Here is a 20,200-nt window from a genome sequence, read left to right as displayed (position 1 = left end):
ATTTATCTTTAAAAATGTATAAATGACTCATTCTTGACAAAAGGCAAAAGTGCTGTGTGCGTGCGCACATTTCAATGATGTCGGGCTGTAAACGGGTTCGGGCTTTTAAAAAGCGGTCAGTCTCGGGCTTGGCTCGGGCTCGGGCTGATTTCGGTCGGGCTCGGGCCTTGTCGGGCCTAACTTTTAAGGCCCGATTACAGCTCTAATCCAAGTCATTATTTAGGCCCTTGTTAATAGAGGGCTAAAAAAATCAGCATTGCTTGATCAACAGGACCACAGTTCAGGACATTTTTTGTTATACTGTCTCAACCGCTCTGTCTTTCTCCCTTACTGAGTGTTGGAAGCTGTTGGTGGAGAAACTGAAGGCCCTTGGGTACTTTCCCCTCCTGTTGTGGGAAAAGTACAGGCCACAAAATAAAAAGTGGACGGCCCAGCTCCAGTGCCCATTTGAGCTGCCAGTGGTAGCACATGTGGTCCTGGAGAAGATATGTAACGTTAGGCGAGCTCGCTTCCGTTCAAATCGCATATGGAATCAAATAGCCACCAAGCCAGGATGCGCGGACGTAGCGAGCAGCTTTCCATATCAAAAGAGGCTTAATTATAATTTTAAGAGGTCTTACATTTGGGTACAGAAAGACGAGAATCGCGATAGGGCTGGATAAAACTAAAAGGCAATGATGTCATTGAATAAACATGCTTCACGTTTTAAAGTTAAAATGCTGCACGGATGTCTTTTATATGAATGTATCTGAAGGGTACTGACTGTCCTCAGAAAAGTGTCGTTGGCATTTTCATTTCTTGGCTGATAAAACAGCGTTAATGCTGATTTCATTTGTGTGCACCGTTACTAGGGAAACCGTAGTATTTCAGCGCTACTAGAGCGCCCCCTCGTGATTGAGAATGAATTTGCACGTCCAAATTTTCAGCTGTTTTTAGTCAGATTATTGTAAATATCGTCCAATGTTTTTATGCAGTAAACACATAGAGTTGTAAATGTGAAAAGTTAATGTGCTTTTAAAAATCTTAACAATTATTAATAAATATAATGCATTATATGCTTGATTTATCCCTTTCAATGTATAAAGGCTGAAATGCCATTGTATAAGATTTTTTGCTTTTGTGAAAACCTGTATCTGAATTGTAAATCATGTAATTTTATGGCTTAATATGTTACCGTACATCGTCCAACCACACTCATACTGTTCATTTTACTTGTGCAGCTCTTAAAAAAGGGTCATAAATTGCCTTAAATTGATATTTAAAAATTCTGCAGATACACTGTAGTTTCATAGTGAAATAAAATTCATTCATTGATATTTGATAATATTTGTGTATTTAAAATATTTTTGATTGACATTTATTCATTTAGTGGAGGTTGTATAGGGAAGTGTGATTGCAGAGAACCGACTGGCACATAGTTAACAAGATATTCTGCACTTTATTAATTACTATTAAGGCACTTTATTCTACTAAGAGCCAAATGAGTAAACATGCCAATGACTGGTCAACATAGGCTCAATTTTACAGGCAGTGAAATCTGTCACATACATAATTACAGTGTAAAGTTGCACTTTATTATTATCTGGTTGCTTCCTCTTTTTATTTTTCAAGGCCCTAATTGAACCACTGTTCATTCAAATATCAAACATTGTTATGCAATTGTTACTTTTTGATGTTGATTAAAAACTATGGTCAAAGGCCCATTGTGACATCTTGATTAATCCCTCTGCTTTACTTAAATGTGTCAGCTTAATTTATTTTAATAACACCTGTGCTTACTTTACGACCACCTCTTTTAGATTGCTCACACATCAGACTTACTGACTAATGATCTATGAAGAAGATGTCTCCTTTCTCTTCTGTCTTTATTTCTATTCTTATATCTTTGGGCAATTTGAGTCCAGTGTTGATAAGTTATAATGAGCTTTGTTACATACATCCGGCCTTCCAGAGTCTCCGCTGGTCACGCTCGGCCTTCCAGAGCCTCCGCTGGTTCCATCCAGTCGTCCTGAGATTCCTGTCTGCCCGGTTCTGGTCACGGAGGCCATGCATGGACCCACCCACCCTCCCTGCTGCTCCAGTCCCGCCACCTCTGTCTCCTGACAGTCCCTCTGCTCACCCACATCCCACCTTCGGTGCAGAGGACTTGCCGTGGGACTGCCAGTCTCCATCGGTGTCCAGCCTGATGCATCCCTCACCATCACCTCCAGTCTCAGAGTCCTGAACTCCATCTCGGCCCTCCGACCCTGCGGCTCCACCCCGGCTCTGTGCTCCCTCGTCTCCGTTGTCGGCAGTCGGCCCACCAGCTCCTCCGGGCTCCATCGTCTCTCCGGCTCCGCCCCGGTCAGTCGTCGCCCCACGATCCTCTGTCACTCCGGCTCCGCTGCGTGCCTCCGGACCTCCATCTCCGCCGGGGTCGCCAGAGCCTTGGGTTCCGCCTTGGCCCTCCGGATCCTCGGTGTCACCTAGGACCGTCGACTCTCCGGTTCTCCCTCGGGCTCCACCTCCGTCGGTCGCCCCCATGCAGGAGCCTACCCTTCCTCCACCATGGCTTCTCCCTCCGTCGGCTCCACCTAAGTTCATAGTTCCTGTACCCCTACATGGACCTGGCCTCCCTCCATCCCTCCCCCTGTTCCGCCTCCGCTCCACCACCCTCCAGGTTTTATTAGGTGGTTAGAGCGTCTGGAAGCCGCTCCTTGGGGGGGGGGGGCTCTGTCACGTATTGGTCGTCATGTCATCATTAACTCTTGCACCACACTTCTGGACTTCATTCCCCACAAGCCACTGCACTAATCACTGCATTCACCTGCTCCTTGTTTCTCACTGCACTGATTACCGCTCACAGCTGCACCTCATCACACTGACTGCATTTAAGCTTCTCACACACACAGCCACCTTGCGAAGTCTTATTGTTCCATCTGGTCAGTATTTCCGAGCGTTTTCTTTCCGTGTTTGTTTTCTCTGTGTTTGATTCCTGGACTCCTCCCCGTGTTTTGATTCTCGCTGCCAGCCCCGACCTTCTGCCTGTGTTTGACTACTCTTTCTGCCTGCCTCTTAGTGTTTGTTTGGTGTTTGTTTATTCTCATTAAATGCTGCAAATGGATCCGTATGTCTCTGACCCTCCGTGTGACAGAGGTGAAGTCTGGAACAATAAGACTTCGCAAGGTGGCTGTGTGTATGAGAAGCTTAAATGCAGTCAGTGTGATGAGGTGCAGCTGTGAGCGGTAATCAGTGCAGTGAGAAACAAGGAGCAGGTGAATGCAGTGATTAGAGCAGTGGCTTGTGGGGAATAAAGTCCAGAAGTGTGGTGCAAGAGTTAATGATGACATGACGACCAATACGTGACAGAAAGTGAGACTTTCCTTGATCTCTGTGATAATGATTGTTATTATGCTGATTGTATTAGAGTTGCTGATCTGGGCAAATTCCTGGAAATACTGTACATCAACAACCTCAATGTTCTGTTTTATTCCAACAGCAAACAAGGACATGTTTTAAAAGAAAAATATTAGTTTTGAGTGTCATACAAATTTAAATGTATTGCAATACTTGAAAAAGTATGTGTATTATGTAAAGCATAAAACTAAACAAATGAGACATATGGTGCATCTGAAACCCCATACAACAGTTTCCTGTGAACACCCGACAACTGGACAACATTTAGTGTTATATATGTTTTTATTTATTTAGGGATGTCATAAAGAATTACTGCAGGAACGCACATTTAAGACATGTCAGAATTACCTGGAATCCTTGTTAGTTAACACATATTAGATATTGCTGACACTTTCTAGATAATTTAATACAATGATGAAAGACTATTTGTAGCAAAGTTTGATTATTTATTATTTCCCCATATTAAGATGTTGAAAATGCAGAAGTAAACCAACAATAAAGTCATGACTGTAATGTATGGATGCCTGTTGTTGCTTTGGTAGTCGTCACATCCACTGCTGCTCTGAGCTCTGGATCGGCTGCTGTCTGTGGTGCTGAACATCATTACAAGTCAAATCAAGAATCAAGTCAGGACCATTTAGCTTCAGTTCTGTGGGTTTATAATGCTTTGTAAACCAGTGAACTGTCGTAATTTTAAGGAACTATAGGTAACACTTTATAATAACTATCCGTTATAACTAGTTAATAGACCATTAATAAACTGTTAGTTAATGAGTAATAAATGACTTGTTAAATAACAGTTAATAGTTTGTTAAGTATTTATAACTGTGCCTTGTAGATAGCCAATAGATAGCTTACAAGCTGTTAGTTAACAAGTTATAAATGACTTGTTAACTGTATTTTAATGATTTATAACTATACCTAATAAATCCCATAAAATGAGGAATAGTTGCAACTTTAGAATAACGTCCCAATAACATACATAAGCTAATAACTAACACTTAACTAATACATTAAGTCACACTTTACAGATCAGTTGTTCATAGTTAACCATCTACTAATACCAGTGACTTTGTACTTTGTAGAACAGCCAATGGATGGAACAAGTTCAAGCTACAGAAATTTGATGTGATATTTAAAATACACAATTTTTGTACCTCAACCTTGTTCCACCCATAGGCTTTTCTGAGGTTTGGGCACTTTTTGTGCTAAACATGAAAACAAAATAAATAAAAATCTAGCCATTGGCATTATTGATACGAACATGTTTTATCACACCTTGGACCCTCTATACTGAGTGAACCAGCGGCAATCCATTTGCTGTTCTACCATGTTTCACTTTTATAGTAGATGGTTAACTATGAACAACTGATCTGTAAAGTGTGACTTAATGTATTAGTTAAGTGTTGGTTATTAGCTTATGTATGTTATTGGGACGTTATTCTAAAGTTGCAACTATTCCTCATTTACTAACAGTTAATAAATGAAGAATAGTTGCAACTTTAGAATAACGTCCCACTAACATATATAAACTATTAAATGATACTTAACAAGTCTTTAGTAAGTAATTTACTAACAGCTTGTTCGTGATCTATTACTAATTTATTAGGTATAGTTATAAATCATTAAAATACAGTTAACAAGTCATTTATAACTTGTTAACTAACAGCTTGTAAGTAATCTATTGGCTATCTATAAGGCACAGTTATAAATAATTAACAAACTATTAACTGCTATTTAACAAGTCATTTATAACCCATTAACTAACAGTTTATTAATGATCTATTAACTAGTTATAACGGATAGTTATTATAAAGTGTTACCGAACTATATGCTCTTCATTAGTTTCTATGTTCATATGTTTACTTTTTTAACAAATAGATCAACTTTATATATTAGAAATAAGATTTATAGTAGGTCCAAACAGTGATTGACAACTATAAATCTTAAGGGTAGGGTCGCCTGAAATCTGAAATCTTCTAAAGCACAAATCTACCCTGCCCTTCTCAATGTCAATTTCTGCTGCTCAGTAAAGATGTTTTAGGACCGTGCTGGAGTTTCTGAACTCACTAGATGTGATGCCTGCCGATGATGATTGATTGCTTATTCTACATCATAAGATATCTACAGTCGTGGCTAAAAGTTTTGAGAATGACACAAATATTAGTTTTTACAAAGTTTGCTGCTCAACTGCTTTTAGATCTTTGTTTCAGTTGTTTCTGTGATGTACTGAAATATAATTACAAGCACTTCATACGTTTCAAATTCTTTTATCAACATTTACGTGACATGTATGCAAAGAGTCAGTATTTGCAGTGTTGGCCCTTCTTTTTTAGGACCTCTGCAATTCGACTGGGCATGCTCTCAATCAACTTCTGGGCCAAATCCTGACTGATAGCAACCCATTCTTTCATAATCACTTCTTGGAGTTTGTCAGAATTAGTGGGTTTTTGTTTGTCCACCAGCCTCTTGAGGATTGACCACAAGTTCTCAATGGGATTAAGATCTGGGGAGTTTCCAGGCAAATTTCAATGTTTTGGTCCCTGCGCCACTTAGTTATCACTTTTGCCTTATGGCACGGTGCTCCATCGTGCTGGAAAATCCCTTGTTCTTCACCAAACTGTTGTTGAATTGTTGGAAGAAATTGCTGTTGGAGGGTGTTTTGGTGTTTTGGTACCATTCTTTATTCATGGCTGTGTTTTGGGGCAAAATTGTGAGTGAGCCCACTCCCTTGGATGAGAAGTGATGTTTTATCAACAAATTTCAGGGGGAGCTCGCGCAGATAATTAACACAGCCAATTCACCATCAGCAATCACACTCCCTATCCAATCACTACAGTCCCTTTAAATAACCAAGCAGTCCTACCTTCAATTATCTCTGATTTCAGCATTCCTCCCACCCCCCCTTTTTATTTTTCTCTTCACCTCCAGCTAGGGGGAGCGCTATTGGGTTCGGGCCAAATGCCGAGCTCGGACCCCTCTCCCTGGGCAGGGGGAGTGCCCCGGGCTCGGGAATGACTACCGAGCTCGACGCCCTCCCCCGGACAGCACGCCAATCACGCTTAACTTTTACACCGTTTATTATATGTAAGAGCGAACTCGTGAAGCAACCCCACACATGAATGGTCTCAGGATGCTTTACTGTTGGCATGACACAGGACTGATGGTAGCGCTCACCTTTTCTTCTCCGGACAAGCCTTTTTCCAGATGCCCCAAACAATCAGAAAGAGGCTTCATCTGAGAATATGACTTTGCCCCTAGTCGGGTGAAAGTGACTGAGTTTATTTTGTAAATGTCAGCATTACATCAAAGCAAGATGGACCACATTTATCTGAACTTTTCACAATTAGTTGTGGCAGCTGTAAAACAGTAAGAACCATTTTCAAAAAACTTCCACATTATTTATTTTATATGAAAACATTTTACTCAGTTTTAACAGTGGCCATTTACATTGAATAATGAAATGAGACATGACTCTTTAAATGTGGTTTAATTTAGAGGACTAAAATGAGAGTATGAATGGCATTTTAAAAGCAGAAAAAAAGAAAAGGAGGGAAAAAATTTAATAAAATGTACAGGCAAAATATTTTAGCTTTGAGAATGAAAACCAACCTGTTTGTTCCTCAGCATCTTCAAGTTTCATCATCTTCATAACTTCATTCTCCACTTTAATAAATTATATCTTTATAACTGTGCCACATGGATCACAAAGAGTTTTTCTGTGGGTTTGGACACTCTGTCCCGTTTAAAATGAGAATAATTAACAGAAAGACACTAAATCTCTGGGTGCATCTCAGTGCACTAAGGGAGTCAGTCAGAGTGATGTTAGAGGCCTTGAATCACTACAAACACATGGTCCATATTTATTAACCATAAATAATAATAATTATAATAACAACAAGAAAAAACATGATTTAGCGTACAATAACGTTTAGTATTACATTAAATAGATTCAACTTTAAAAAAATGCTATCTTTTGACTAAATATCTTCTCTTTGCATTTACACCATTTTGAGCAGCAGGTATCATCAACTTACGGTGATTCAAAGCAGTGAATCATTAACTCGGAACATGGAAAAGGTTTGTTTCTATACTGTAAAGTATATTGAGCGCATTGTAAACGTGATTTAAACATTTTAGATAATTAAAAACAAACATTTCTTCAACTGAAACACAGGCGCAGGAGCGCGGCGCAGCCTTTTGATGTCACATCACCGGATCAAAATAAAAGTCTTGTTCACACACTTCCGCGTCTACAATCCGAAAAGTGAGACTGTGTTCTGGGTTGACTTTTCCAATTAAAAACAAATAATATGCAAATCTGTAAAATATTATTATTGCTATTTCTTGTGCTTTCATAAATGTGTATGTTTAAAGAAAATTTCTTTTTTTGTTTTTAGGAAAGATTTTAATGTGTATGTAAACTCTTTTAATGGTGTGATTCTAATAAGCTAATATAGTATCTTTGGATTAATATGTGTACCTCTCATTGTCTTTTATTCTTATTCTGTCTTTGCATTTGTATTTGTTGTTCTTTTGTTGCACAATAAAAATAAAAAAAATCAACAAAAAAGTGAAAATGTCCATATATATTTCTATCAAGAAAACACATACAAAAAAAAAAAAAACATGTCAGAGGTATTCAGAGTTGCTGTCTAATTGAGTGCTGAAAGTACTCTATTTCCTATTTATGTAATACACCCATTTAAGTCATGCATAAATTAATTACATTAATACATTAATCCTATTTCCATGTCCCAGCAGGCACACAAGGCCACTAGACATTTGGTATAATTTTGGGTACAATGTAGTGCAAACAAACTTTGTCAGTTATACATTTAATGTCGGTTTTTAATGTCAAATTTGTAAAACAACCAGAGCAAACAGTGGAAAAAGAAGCCCAATTCTGCGAAGATATGGTGTATACAGATTTGGCTACACTTACGCAGCACACCGTCATACAGAAGTAAACATGGAGGATATAAAGTAAATGATTATGTGTTTAATAATATTCTGATCTGCTGCAGAAGACAGCGAAATTATGCACAGGTAATATGAAAAATAAAAGACAAGGATGTGACAAAAGGCAGAGTTTTGAAAATTTCATGATACGATCCCTCATGTTTTGCTTGTATATAGAGTTGTAACTGTAATGCTTGTGAGTTCTTTCACAACTGATATCATTGAGTAGTATGTAAAATCTTTTAAGTGACTGTTCACTCTGCGTCACACTGCAAAACATCTGAAGGCAAAAATTAGGCGATTTAGGAGAAAATCTTAAAAATAATGGGCATGTTAGTCCTAAATTTAGGACTCCTAAATGTTTGCTCTAAGAGTTTTCACAAACCTTTCTGTGGAAAGAAAAAAATATATCACAGAAATTCGAATTGTTTCCACTGCAAATACCATTAAAAATATTACAAACCATCAACTTTTAAGCATTAAAATAATTAATAAATGGTTTCCTATAATGTCTTTTGGACATATTCCATTAGGATTTAGTGGTCACCAATAGACAATGACCAGTTATCAGCAGAGATTAACAGGCACTATAACAGTTACCATTAAAACCAATACAATTTCTATTAACCAGAAAAAAAAATAATGTGACTGTTTCCATTTTATTTTTATTTTATTTCTTTAGTAGCAAGGCTAAAATGACTAATCCTCCACACATCCTTCTAGGTTTAGGAGGTTATCTATGCTCCAAATTTTCCTTTGATTAAATCCTTGTTTTCATTTACAGTTTGGGTAAGAAGCTGTTCGGTTTTCTGTTATGTTCGCATGTCTTACTATCAGCATGAGTTTTCATGTGGACATCAAGGCAATATTTTTGTTTAAAGCACCTTGGACATTGAGAACACATGAAAGTTTTTTTTCTCCACTGTGACTGTTTGTGTGTTTGTTAAGGTTTGATTTATGATTGAAGCTCTTTCCACATAGTTTGCAGGTGTAAGGTTTTTCTCCAGTGTGAATCATCATGTGGGCATTAAGGCATTGTTTATGTGCAAAACTCCTTTCACATTGAGAGCATGCGTAAGGCTTCTCTCCAGTGTGAGATTTCATGTGGTATTGAAGTTGGCATTTTTGACAGAAACTTTTTCCACACTGTTGGCAGGTGAAAGGTCTTTCTCCAGAGTGGATTCTCATGTGAACACTAAGGTTTCGTCTTTCAGCAAATCTCTTTCCACACTGTTGACAGACAAAGGGTCTCTTTCCAGTGTGAACTCTCATATGGATAGTAAGGGTTCCTTTTCGAATGAAACTCTTTCCACACTGTTGACAGGTGAAAGGTCTTTCTCCAGTATGAATTCTCATGTGGACTTTAAGGTTTTCCTTTCTGTTGTAAGTTTTTCCACACTGCTGGCAGGTAAAAACACTTCTTTTTGCTGTCTTTTGTGCTTTTGTTTCAGTATGTGAGCAACTATATGTTTTTTCTCCAGCCATGAAATCATATTTCTCATGCTGGAGATCATCTTCCTTTTCATTGAGTTCTTGACTCTCCTCTTTCAGTGTCATCAGGTCTAATGCAAAAAAGACAAATCCAAATTAACACCATTTTTAATTGCTCAAAGCAAACATTAAACCCAGCAACATTAAGATCTTATACAGACTAAGCTATTAAAGCAGAAGTTAAATGTAATCTCAAAACCTATTCCCATTATTCAAAGTGGTAATGATAAAAAGAGCAATTGTATAATCTTATAATAAAACTACTTATTACAACCCTGATAAGACAGTCTTCACACACACACACACATATATATATATATATATATATATATGTTTATCATGTCTGTGAGGCATGCATTTAGCTATTTTTTTAAGAACGAGACGACAGAAAGCGCATCATTTTTGTTTTCTTTATTTTATAAAAACACTGCAACGTTTTTTGGTGTATTACTTTTTCCTTTGTGAGCAAAAATGACGGATAATTTGAAATTGCTTCCACTGAAAAAATGCAAATGATTGAGCTGGTGCCTCGATGACCTGCAAAGCGGCTTTATCTTCCACTCTCCACTCTGTCACTGTGTCAGTCACCGCTCTTTCGAGAATGAACCCAGCACAACTATGCAGACGTAATTCCCAAAACATAAGAAAAACGAAAGTTTCATACAAATTCTGAATGGATTATGGCATGGAAAGTGCAAAGCGCGCTCCCTTTATTATCACTAAAAGTGTCACAAATCTTAGTTCATAGAGATTTCACAACGTTCCGTTATAATCAATAAAGCTTTCTAAACTACACAATGAATCTTTTATTTACATCGCGTCTACACTTAGTCAGGAGATGAACAATGCTGGATTGTTTGCCAGATCTTCAATTGGTTTGCTTTCGTTTGAGGGTATATAGCACCGTCTAAGAACAGTCCAGTAGAACCGGGCCTATATGGCTAACCACTCCAGTTGCAGAGGGGCTGTTGCCCAGGCTTATACTTGTTAACTGTACCATCATCATTCTTTTTATATTTGAATCCGTCCATAGGCTCACCTTGCTCCATCTCTCCTCTAGCTCCCCAACCACTTTCCTGACAAATAATTCGTCACACTGCGCATGCGTGAAATGCGTTAAAAAATTTGACGTAATTAACAACAACAAAATAATTAACGCCGTTAACGCGTTATTTTTGACAGCCCTAATATATATATATATATATATATATATATATATATATTATTTTTTTTTTTTATATATATATATATATTTTTTAAGAGCTGGACATTTTTATGTGGATCAAATGAGTGAGTTCAGCTTTGAGAATGAAAACCAACCTGTTTGTTCCTCAGTATCAATTTTTCTATCATATTTTTATTCTATCGTCTTCTTTTTAGTCCCTGTTATTCAGTCGCAGGATAAGCTCCTATTTTGGGCTTAAATATGAAAATATTTCTCTGTAAAGAAATTTAAAGTAAACATATAATCAATGATTTTCGCCAGTGCAGTGTTTTCCCCCTAAAGTGAAAGCATTTCATATTAAAAGACATGGATTTTTGGTTTTACATACTTCCTAATAAAAAAATTAAGATTTAAATCATTTTAAGAATTACATAATGTATCATATGATGTTCAGTTATAGGTTACTTGTGTGTTAACTAACCCTGCCTACTTAAAATTTGGTATTATCTTATTATTTTATCTAATTATCAGCGAACAGCTATAGAGAAATTAAACAGAATTAAATGTAAACTAAAACAGCATAGTCTTCACTGTAAGAATTAAACTTGATTTGTTTAATATTACAGCTACAAATGCTTTTATCTTTTGTAGTTTAACCATACAGACGGCAGAGGGAATAGTGTGAGCTGTTGTCGTTTTAGGAGCTGCATGGATCCAATATACTGTTACACACATATTTTCATGCTCAGCTGTTTTTGTTCACTTAAGACATAACTGATGATGGTTTATGTGAAAAATCATTATCAATAATCAAGTGCAGCATTTTGATCACATAATTTCACTGATTTGCACAGTAAGTTTTATGGAGTGAAACCGCACCACTGGAAAGGGAATGGGCAGAATGGTGCACACTAATGGTTTTATCTTGATTATTGTATTTTCATAATCATTGGAAGCTGACATTGTATTTCAATTAATTGCCCAAATTTCTCGCAAGTAAATAACTAAATACTTTCTGCCTCTTGACTTATTGGAACAGAAAATTGGCACAACAGAGACTGCTGCATAATTAAGAGATAAAAATTAATGCTTTTAATTTTAGAAGCAGATATTGGGTTTAATGTTATAGAACTAAAATGTTCAGGCTAATTATTTATTATTGTTACAACCTAAAAGCATGATGCCATAATAACAAATGTCCAATGTGAACGCAGGATTTTATTATTTGTCTAGTCATGTGATCTCAACATATCTGTCCACAAACCGCTTTAATTACGACACTCATAAACATTCTCACAAATATCATTCATTTCTGTAGAGCTAGACATTTTAAGGATCAAGTCAGTTCAGCTTTGAGAATAAAAACCAACCTGTTTGTTCCTCAGTTTCTTCTTGTTTGACTCTGAATGTTTCTTCAATCTTCATGTCTTCACTCTCCTCTTTAATAAACACCATCTTTGTAATAGTGTGTCACGTGGATCTCAGTTGATTCAGGAGGGTTTTCTCTGTGTGTTTGGACACTTTTGTCCTGTTTAAGATTAGAGTAATTAACAGAAAGTAAATTATTCTCAAAAATAAATGCAAAAAAAAAAATCTCTATGTGTTCACTACAGCGGTCTCAGACTAATAGTTAAAGGGAAATGACCAAACTAAAATAGATATTAGGCATTTATTATTTAGTTTTGGCATTCAATTATTTGTACATACCATTTAATAATTACACTTTCATGAAAACATTTGCAGTTTGTAAAAGTTATCATTATACATGTTTGTGTTTGTTAGTTTGTTGTCACTGAATGAGTCGATTCGAATCACTGAATCAATTTACCACTGATTCGGTTCAGATGACTCGGATTCTCATTTTCTCTCACTTTCTACTTGAACCATGGACTTGTATTTAAGGACCAAATGAGTCGCATCATTTCTGTTATTAATATGAGGGTGCACTTTACTCACAAAAATAACAAAACATTACAATGTTATATTTAAGATTGACTCGTTTATTTTGTGTTGCTTGTAAAAACGTTTAAACTGACAACAGTTGCACTGATTAAAAAACGTAAAAAGCACAAACCTTTCTTCAGTCGAATCACAACAAATGCAGGGCTAGGGGCGCCGCTTTATGACGTCACATCACCAGACCAAAATAAAAGTCCCGTTTACACACTGATGTGTTTATGTGCATATGATAATGCATCTCCACAATTATTAGCATTGTATATCTAGAAACAAATTTCTTTTGTTAAATTAATGTACATTTACAACACTATACTTTGTGTTTTCTTACCTTGACATTCATACCTAAAACTGCTGCAAGTGTTTCCATACAAAGGCTGAGGCAGTGACTGTAAATCTGACATAATACACTCTTTTGACTAATCAACCTCTTAGTTATTTACTTTTTCTCATTATTTGGAAAGTCACTGATACACTATCATGGATTTTTTTCTTTTGCTATCGTGGCGGATGAGAACACAAAAATGCATTTGCTGCAGTTTACTTTACAAAGTTGACAATAATGATCTTACTTTCTTCTTTTTGTAATATTGAAGCCTCAAGCCTGTATTCCAGTAAATTCCTTTTTGTTATTAAAATAATTTGTATATTTTTGTAAACATTTTAGGTTTGGTTAAATGTAACTCTTTGACAGAAAGGACAACATATTTAATAGGTAATTATATCAAAAATTAATTTAAAGCTAGAAAATATTCTCACAAATTAATCTAACAATGCTTTTTTTTTTTTAATTCCTTTAATTTAACATTTGTTCTTCAGGGCCTTCCACATTACCTCAGTACAAATAATCGAACGCCAAAACTAAATATTAAATGCCAAACATTAACTTTGTGTGTGTAATATCTATTTTATCATTTCCCATGAACTATTACTCTGACTGAGTCTCTTACCAGTGCACTGACCGCTGTAGTAAGCACATAGAGATTTAGTTTGCATTTATTTTAGAGAATAATTTACTTGCTGTTAATTATTCTTGTATATACAGTATATGTTTAACCATGACCCTGTCTATGAAATTTAGAAATTGCATAATCTAATTATGAGATTACATTTTTTTAAAGTTTAATTTCACTGTTCACATTGTCAATATTAAATATCAAGGTTATATTGTCATAGAATCTTCTTTTCATTATTTAGAATGATATAATGTAGAAAACAGTAAATTACAAGAATACTTTAGCATATTGCAAGCAGGGTCTTAAGATACTTGTTCTCCCTACTTAGTTTTCTGGTTATACACTATTTCTATCAAATAACTGACATTCTGAGTAAATATTTTGATAATACAATTACTGTACTGAAGATTGTGTGACTGCAGGAATGGATCTGGACATTTTCATAATGACTGATGGACATGATGCCTTTGGCCATGTCCACACTAATACGTTTTCGTTTGAAAACGCATCTTTTTCTCTCCGTTTTGGCCTTCCGTCCACACTGAGACTGCGTTTTTGTCAAGGAAAACGGAGCTTTTTGAAAACGCTCTCCAAAGTGGATAAATTTGAAAACGCCGTTTTCGCGTTGTAGTGTGGACTGTGAAAACGGAGGCTTTTGAAAACGATGACGCATATTTAGTCATGTGACGCAGTCATGTGACCAATTCAACTAAGATGGTGGACGACATTGTACAGCAATTGTTTTGGTTGCTCTCTGTTTTGACAGCCTTGTTAAAGATTAATGTCAGTTTGTACATGCTTCAGATTGCTTTTCTTCGAAGGAGACATAATGTTTACACAGAGCTTTTGTTCAGCAGCGGAACTAGACGACAGTTGCGTTTCAGACCCTACATGGAGTGGAGATTTTGGGTGAAACCGGGACGCTGCCGTTCATGGTGGGATAACTTTGTGTGTGTAACTGTTGTGCCCGAGGAGTGGCGTGAGAACTTTAAAATGTCGAGGGATTCGCTGTATCATCTGAGTGAACTGTTACGACCTTACATTCAGGGCCAGACAACACGACTGAGATCACCGGTGGACGTTGTTACAAAGGTTGCATGTACGCTGTACTATTTAAGCGACGAAGGCAGACTGCGGAAAACGGCGAACGCGTTTGGATCAGCCCGACAAACTGTGTCTAAAATAATCAGACAAGTGTGCAGAGCTATCACATTTCACCTGGGTCCGGAGTATCTTTCACTTCCATTTACAGAACCAGAGGTACAGACACTTGTCACAAACTTGTCATGACTCTGGGCTGCGGGTTCTCCCTCAGCCTCCTGGGGTCGCTGTTTTCCCTTCCCTGCACTTCCCTGATTGTTCACCTGTCCTGATTGTCACTTGTGTCTTCCAGCTGTTCACTATTATCACAGTCTTTATAATCCCCACTTTCCCCCCACGCTGGTGAGTCTGCATTGTTTTCTGTGTCTTGAGTTCTGTCAGTATACTCTGTGTTTCTTAGTTCCCTGACTTATGATCGTGTTCTTGTTTTGTTCTCTTGTATTATTTCTAGTTGTGTTGTGCCGTGTTGGCCTTTTGGTTTTGTTTTGTTTGTTTAATTATATTAAAAATCTTCCCCTGCACTTGGACCCAGATCTCCTCACTCCCAACCGTGACAGAATGCAGACTCCAAAAATGGGTCCAGCGGGGAGGAATCTTTCTTTTGAGGAGGCGTCGGCTGCTCGTTTTGAGGTCATCTACGCCTACCTGGCCGAGATGGATGCCCTTAATGCTGAGGCGGCGCGGAAGCGCCCCTACTATAGGGCGAGGGTGGAGGCGTTTTTTCAAGAGAGGGCGTCCGCTCAATCTGTTCCGGAAGCGCCTGTGGCCTCGCTCCCGGTTCCTGACGCGGCGGTGACCGCTATCTCTGCGCCTGACGCGCCGGAGACCACGACCTCTGCTCCTGACGCGGAGGCGACCGCCCTCTCTGTTCCTGACGCGGAGGCGACCGCGCTCTCTGTTCCTGACGCGGAGGCGACTGCGATCTCTGTTCCTGACGCGGAAGTGACCGCCGTCTCTGTTCCTGACGCGGCAGCGACCGCTGTCTCTGTTCCTGGCGCGGAAGTGACCGCGCTCTCTGTTCCTGATGCGGAGGCGACCGCCGTCTCTGTTCCTGACGCGGAAGTGACCGCCGTCTCTGTTCCTGACGCGGAAGTGACCGCTGTCTCTGCTCCTGACGCGGAAGTGACCGCTGTCTCTGTTCCTGACGCGGAAGTGACCGCCGTCTCTGTTCCTGACGCGGAAGTGACCGCCGTCTCTGTTCCTGACGCGGAAGTGACCGCTGTCTCTGCTCCTGACGCGGAGGCGACCGCCCTCTCTGTTCCTGACGCGGAGGCGACCGCGCTCTCTGTTCCTGACGCGGAAGTGACCGCCGTCTCTGTTCCTGACGCGGCAGCGACCGCTGTCTCTGTTCCTGGCGCGGAAGTGACCGCGCTCTCTGTTCCTGATGCGGAGGCGACCGCGCTCTCTGTTCCTGACGCGGAGGCGACCGCCGTCTCTGTTCCTGACGTGGAAGTGACCGCTGTCTCTGTTCCTGATGCGGTAGCGACCGCTGTCTCTGTTCCTGACGCGGAAGTGACCGCGCTCTCTGTTCCTGACGCGGAGGCGACCGCGCTCTCTGTTCCTGACGCGGAAGTGACCGCCGTCTCTGTTCCTGACGCGGAAGTGACCGCTGTCTCTGTTCCTGACGCGGAGGCGACCGCGCTCTCTGTTCCTGACGCGGAGGCGACTGCGATCTCTGTTCCTGACGCGGAAGTGACCGCCGTCTCTGTTCCTGACGCGGTAGCGACCGCTGTCTCTGTTCCTGACGCGGAAGTGACTGCGCTCTCTGTTCCTGACGCGGAGGCGACCGAGCTCTCTGTTCCTGACGCGGAAGTGACCGCGCTCTCTGTTCCTGACGCGGAGGCGACTGCGATCTCTGTTCCTGACACGGAAGCGACCGCTGTCTCTGTTCCTGACGCGGTAGCGACCGCTGTCTCTGTTCCTGACGCGGAAGTGACCGCACTCTCTGTTCCTGACGCGGAGGTGACCGCGCTCTCTGTTCCTGACGCGGCAGTGACCGCTGTCTCTGTTCCTGACGCGGAGGCGACCGCGATCTCTGTTCCTGACGCGGCAGTGACCGCTGTCTCTGTTCCTGACGCGGAGGCGACCGCGCTCTCTGTTCCTGACGCGGAGGCGACCGCGCTCTCTGTTCCTGACGCGGAGGCGACCGCGCTCTCTGTTCCTGACGCGGAGGCGACCGCGATCTCTGTTCCTGACGCGGAGGCGACCGCGATCTCTGTTCCTGACGCGGAGGCGACCGCGATCTCTGTTCCTGACGCGGCAGTGACCGCTGTCTCTGTTCCTGACGCGGAAGTGACCGCCGTCTCTGTTCCTGACGCGGAAGTGACCGCTGTCTCTGTTCCTGACGCGGCGGCGACCGCTGTCTCTGTTCCTGACTCGGCGGCGACCGCCTTCTCTGTTCCTGACGCAGAAGTGACCGCCATCTCTGTTCCTGACGCGGAAGTGACCGCTGTCTCTGTTCCTGACGCGGCGGCGATCGCTGTCTCTGTTCCGGACGCGGCACTGACTGCTTTCTCTGTTCCGGACGCGGCGGTGACCGCGCACGTTCCACTGGCGGCGAGGCCAGCTCGCGTTCCTCTGGCGGCGAGGCCAGCTCACGTTCCTCCGTGGCATGGGCCTGGCCCACCATCCCTCCCCCTGTTTCACCAGTCCCCCGTTCCACCTCCCTCCAGACTTGTTTCGGCCTTAGCTTAGGGAACGTCTGGAAGCCGTTCCGTAGGGGAGGGGTACTGTCATGACTCTGGGCTGCGGGTTCTCCCTCAGCCTCCTGGGGTCGCAGTTTTCCCTTCCCTGCACTTCCCTGATTGTTCACCTGTCCTGATTGTCACTTGTGTCTTCCAGCTGTTCACTATTATCACAGTCTTTATAATCCCCACTTTCCCCCCACGCTGGTGAGTCTGCATTGTTTTCTGTGTCTTGAGTTCTGTCAGTATACTCTGTGTTTCTTAGTTCCCTGGCTTATGATCGTGTTCTTGTTTTGTTCTCTTGTATTATTTCTAGTTGTGTTGTGCCGTGTTGGCCTTTTGGTTTTGTTTTGTTTGTTTAATTATATTAAAAATCTTCCCCTGCACTTGGACCCAGATCTCCTCACTCCCAACCGTGACAAAACTTTTGTGCAACACATGGAATGCCGCAGTGTCTAGGAGCTATTGACTGCACAGCCTTCTGCAAACTCCACAGATTACATTAACAGGAAAAACAAATTCTCACTAAATGTACAGGCTCTGTGTGATTACAAATACACATTCATGGACGTTGTTATTAAGTGGCCTGGCAGCGTTCACAATGCCCGCATATTTGCTAATTCAAAAATCAATGCTTATTTGAGAGATGGAAAGATTCCTTCTTGTCCAAAGGTAATCGTGGAGGGAGAAGATCCTGTTCCTGTGTTTCTTCTCGAAGACCCAGCATACCCCCTGCTGCCCTATGTTATGAAAAGAGTATGCCAGTGGAGGTACTACTCCTCAGGAACAGTACTTTTGGGTTGTGCAAATGCAGAATGGTGATCGAATGCTCATTTGGACGTTTAAAAGCACGATTTGGAGCATTACGGAGGGCAATGGACATCAATCTGGATGATCTTCCATTCATCATCAATGCCTGTTTCGTTTTGCATAACTTTTGTGAAGCAAACAGAGAAATCATCCCAGACCAAAATGTTGCTGGAGCTGTCCAGTATGACAGAGACTTCCAGCCATCAACACAGCACAATAATTTCCGAACAGAATGCAATGAAACTGAGGGAAGAAGAGTAAGAAATGTGCTTACTAAGTTTCTGGACCCATGAATGATGCTCTTAAATATGATCCATTTCAGATTTTTGCATATACAATTTACAACTTACTGTTGTTTTGCCATTGTCATGTAATCAAAATTCAATTCAGTTAACAAATGCAATCAGATTGCATTCAGATTGTGAACTGAACTGCACATGTTAAAAGTGCTTAGGCTGAGAACTGTTAATGGCAAAAAAAATTGTAACAGTAATTATACTCACCTGTATGTAAAAGCAACGTTGTAAAAGCTCAGTAAGTAATTAACAAAACATTGAGCTTGTGTGATTAAACTTTACTTTCAGATTGTTTTATATACGGTTTTCTGTGAACTTGAAATAAGATCTAAAGTGTTTATGCTCCAGAAAAGTGTTATTTCAATAATGAAAAAAAAAAAACATGTTCGGAAGGTAAATAAACGCTAGACGAAAATGATGCAGGTCAAATCATCTTACGTTTCACGCATGCGCAGGACAGGAACGTATACGTTTTCAGTCGTTTCAGTGTGGATGAGAAACTTTTGGTAAAGGCTTGGAAACGCTAGTGTGGACGGAGAGCGTTTTCAAACGAAAACTCTTTCAAACTCTTTTCAAATGTATCTGGATTAATGTAGCTTTAGTAATTGCCAGTTACTGCATTCTCGTCTTCATGCATTCAATTCCACACACATCCGTGACTATATTACATTGTTCATAGACTCTGTTGAAGCCTCTTTACATTTTTGTTTAGTTGTGTTTAGTAAATTCATGTATTTTGTTTATTTTGCTGGAGAAATTCAATGCAAAAACCCGAATGACCCATTTCAGAGTATCTTTATGGAATGAATGGTTTATGGTTTAAAAAAGGACAGAGACAGAATATCTGCATAAAGGCTTTATTTGCAACAGCACATTAGAAAAACAAAAAGAAGAATGCAAGAAAACAAATACAACATAGCTGTCATTTATTATGTGAAAATGCAAAATAGGGGCGAATAGAAACAAAAATAAAAAATAACACATGTAAATATACTTTAACTGTGTGGCGAGTGAAAAAAAAGCATGAGACATATCAGGGAGGCTTCTGAGTTTAAATTAAAATCAGTGTGGGGCCCAGTTTTGGGAAGTCTGAAATGACGAGCCCTTTCCAATTACGTAAAAGGACACTTTGGATCAGTGCCAGACTAAAAACTGTCTCGATGTGATGTACTTGGACAAAAGTCAATTTGCTGACACTGCACAAATTTCCAGAGCCAGCTTGAAACATTTAGCACATTGTGTTCATTTGTCAGCAGCTCTGTAACTGGAAGTGGAGGTTTGTTTGAACCATATCCTGGGAGAACAAGAGCGTATAACACTGTTTTATCTTGATTGGGTATTATGCTCACTATTCCTCCAGTTGCATCTGGATAGAGGGATGTT

General features: G+C 40.1%; 2 protein-coding genes across 2 annotated transcripts in view; one reads left to right on the top strand and one right to left on the bottom strand.

The window, feature by feature from the left end:
• Positions 1 to 20,200, top strand: part of LOC141326018 (uncharacterized) — a 301,935-nt gene that overhangs the window by 270,702 nt on the left and 11,033 nt on the right. The window lies entirely within an intron of this gene.
• Positions 9,136 to 12,506, bottom strand: LOC141325642 (uncharacterized). The gene is made up of 2 exons (XM_073834410.1): positions 12,385 to 12,506; positions 9,136 to 9,920 (listed from the first exon to the last, which is right to left on the bottom strand). Exons 1-2 carry the CDS (start codon positions 12,467 to 12,469, stop codon positions 9,205 to 9,207), a joined length of 801 nt encoding a protein of 266 aa, XP_073690511.1. The 5' UTR covers positions 12,470 to 12,506; the 3' UTR covers positions 9,136 to 9,204.

Source organism: Garra rufa, chromosome 2, assembly GCF_049309525.1.
Source record: "Garra rufa chromosome 2, GarRuf1.0, whole genome shotgun sequence".
In the NCBI taxonomy this organism is placed as follows: Eukaryota; Metazoa; Chordata; class Actinopteri; order Cypriniformes; family Cyprinidae; genus Garra; species Garra rufa.
Note: the sequence above shows the minus strand (reverse complement) of the source record. Positions and strands in the feature narration are given on the sequence as shown.

Excerpts from the sequence above, each read along its gene's own strand:
- LOC141325642 (XM_073834410.1), bottom strand. The coding sequence starts at position 12,469 with ATGGTGTTTATTAAAGAGGAGAGTGAAGACATGAAGATTGAAGAAACA. Across the intron at positions 9,921-12,384 it reads AGAAACTGAGGAACAAACAG|ACCTGATGACACTGAAAGAG; the intron begins GTTGGTTTTTAT and ends TTTTTGCATTAG.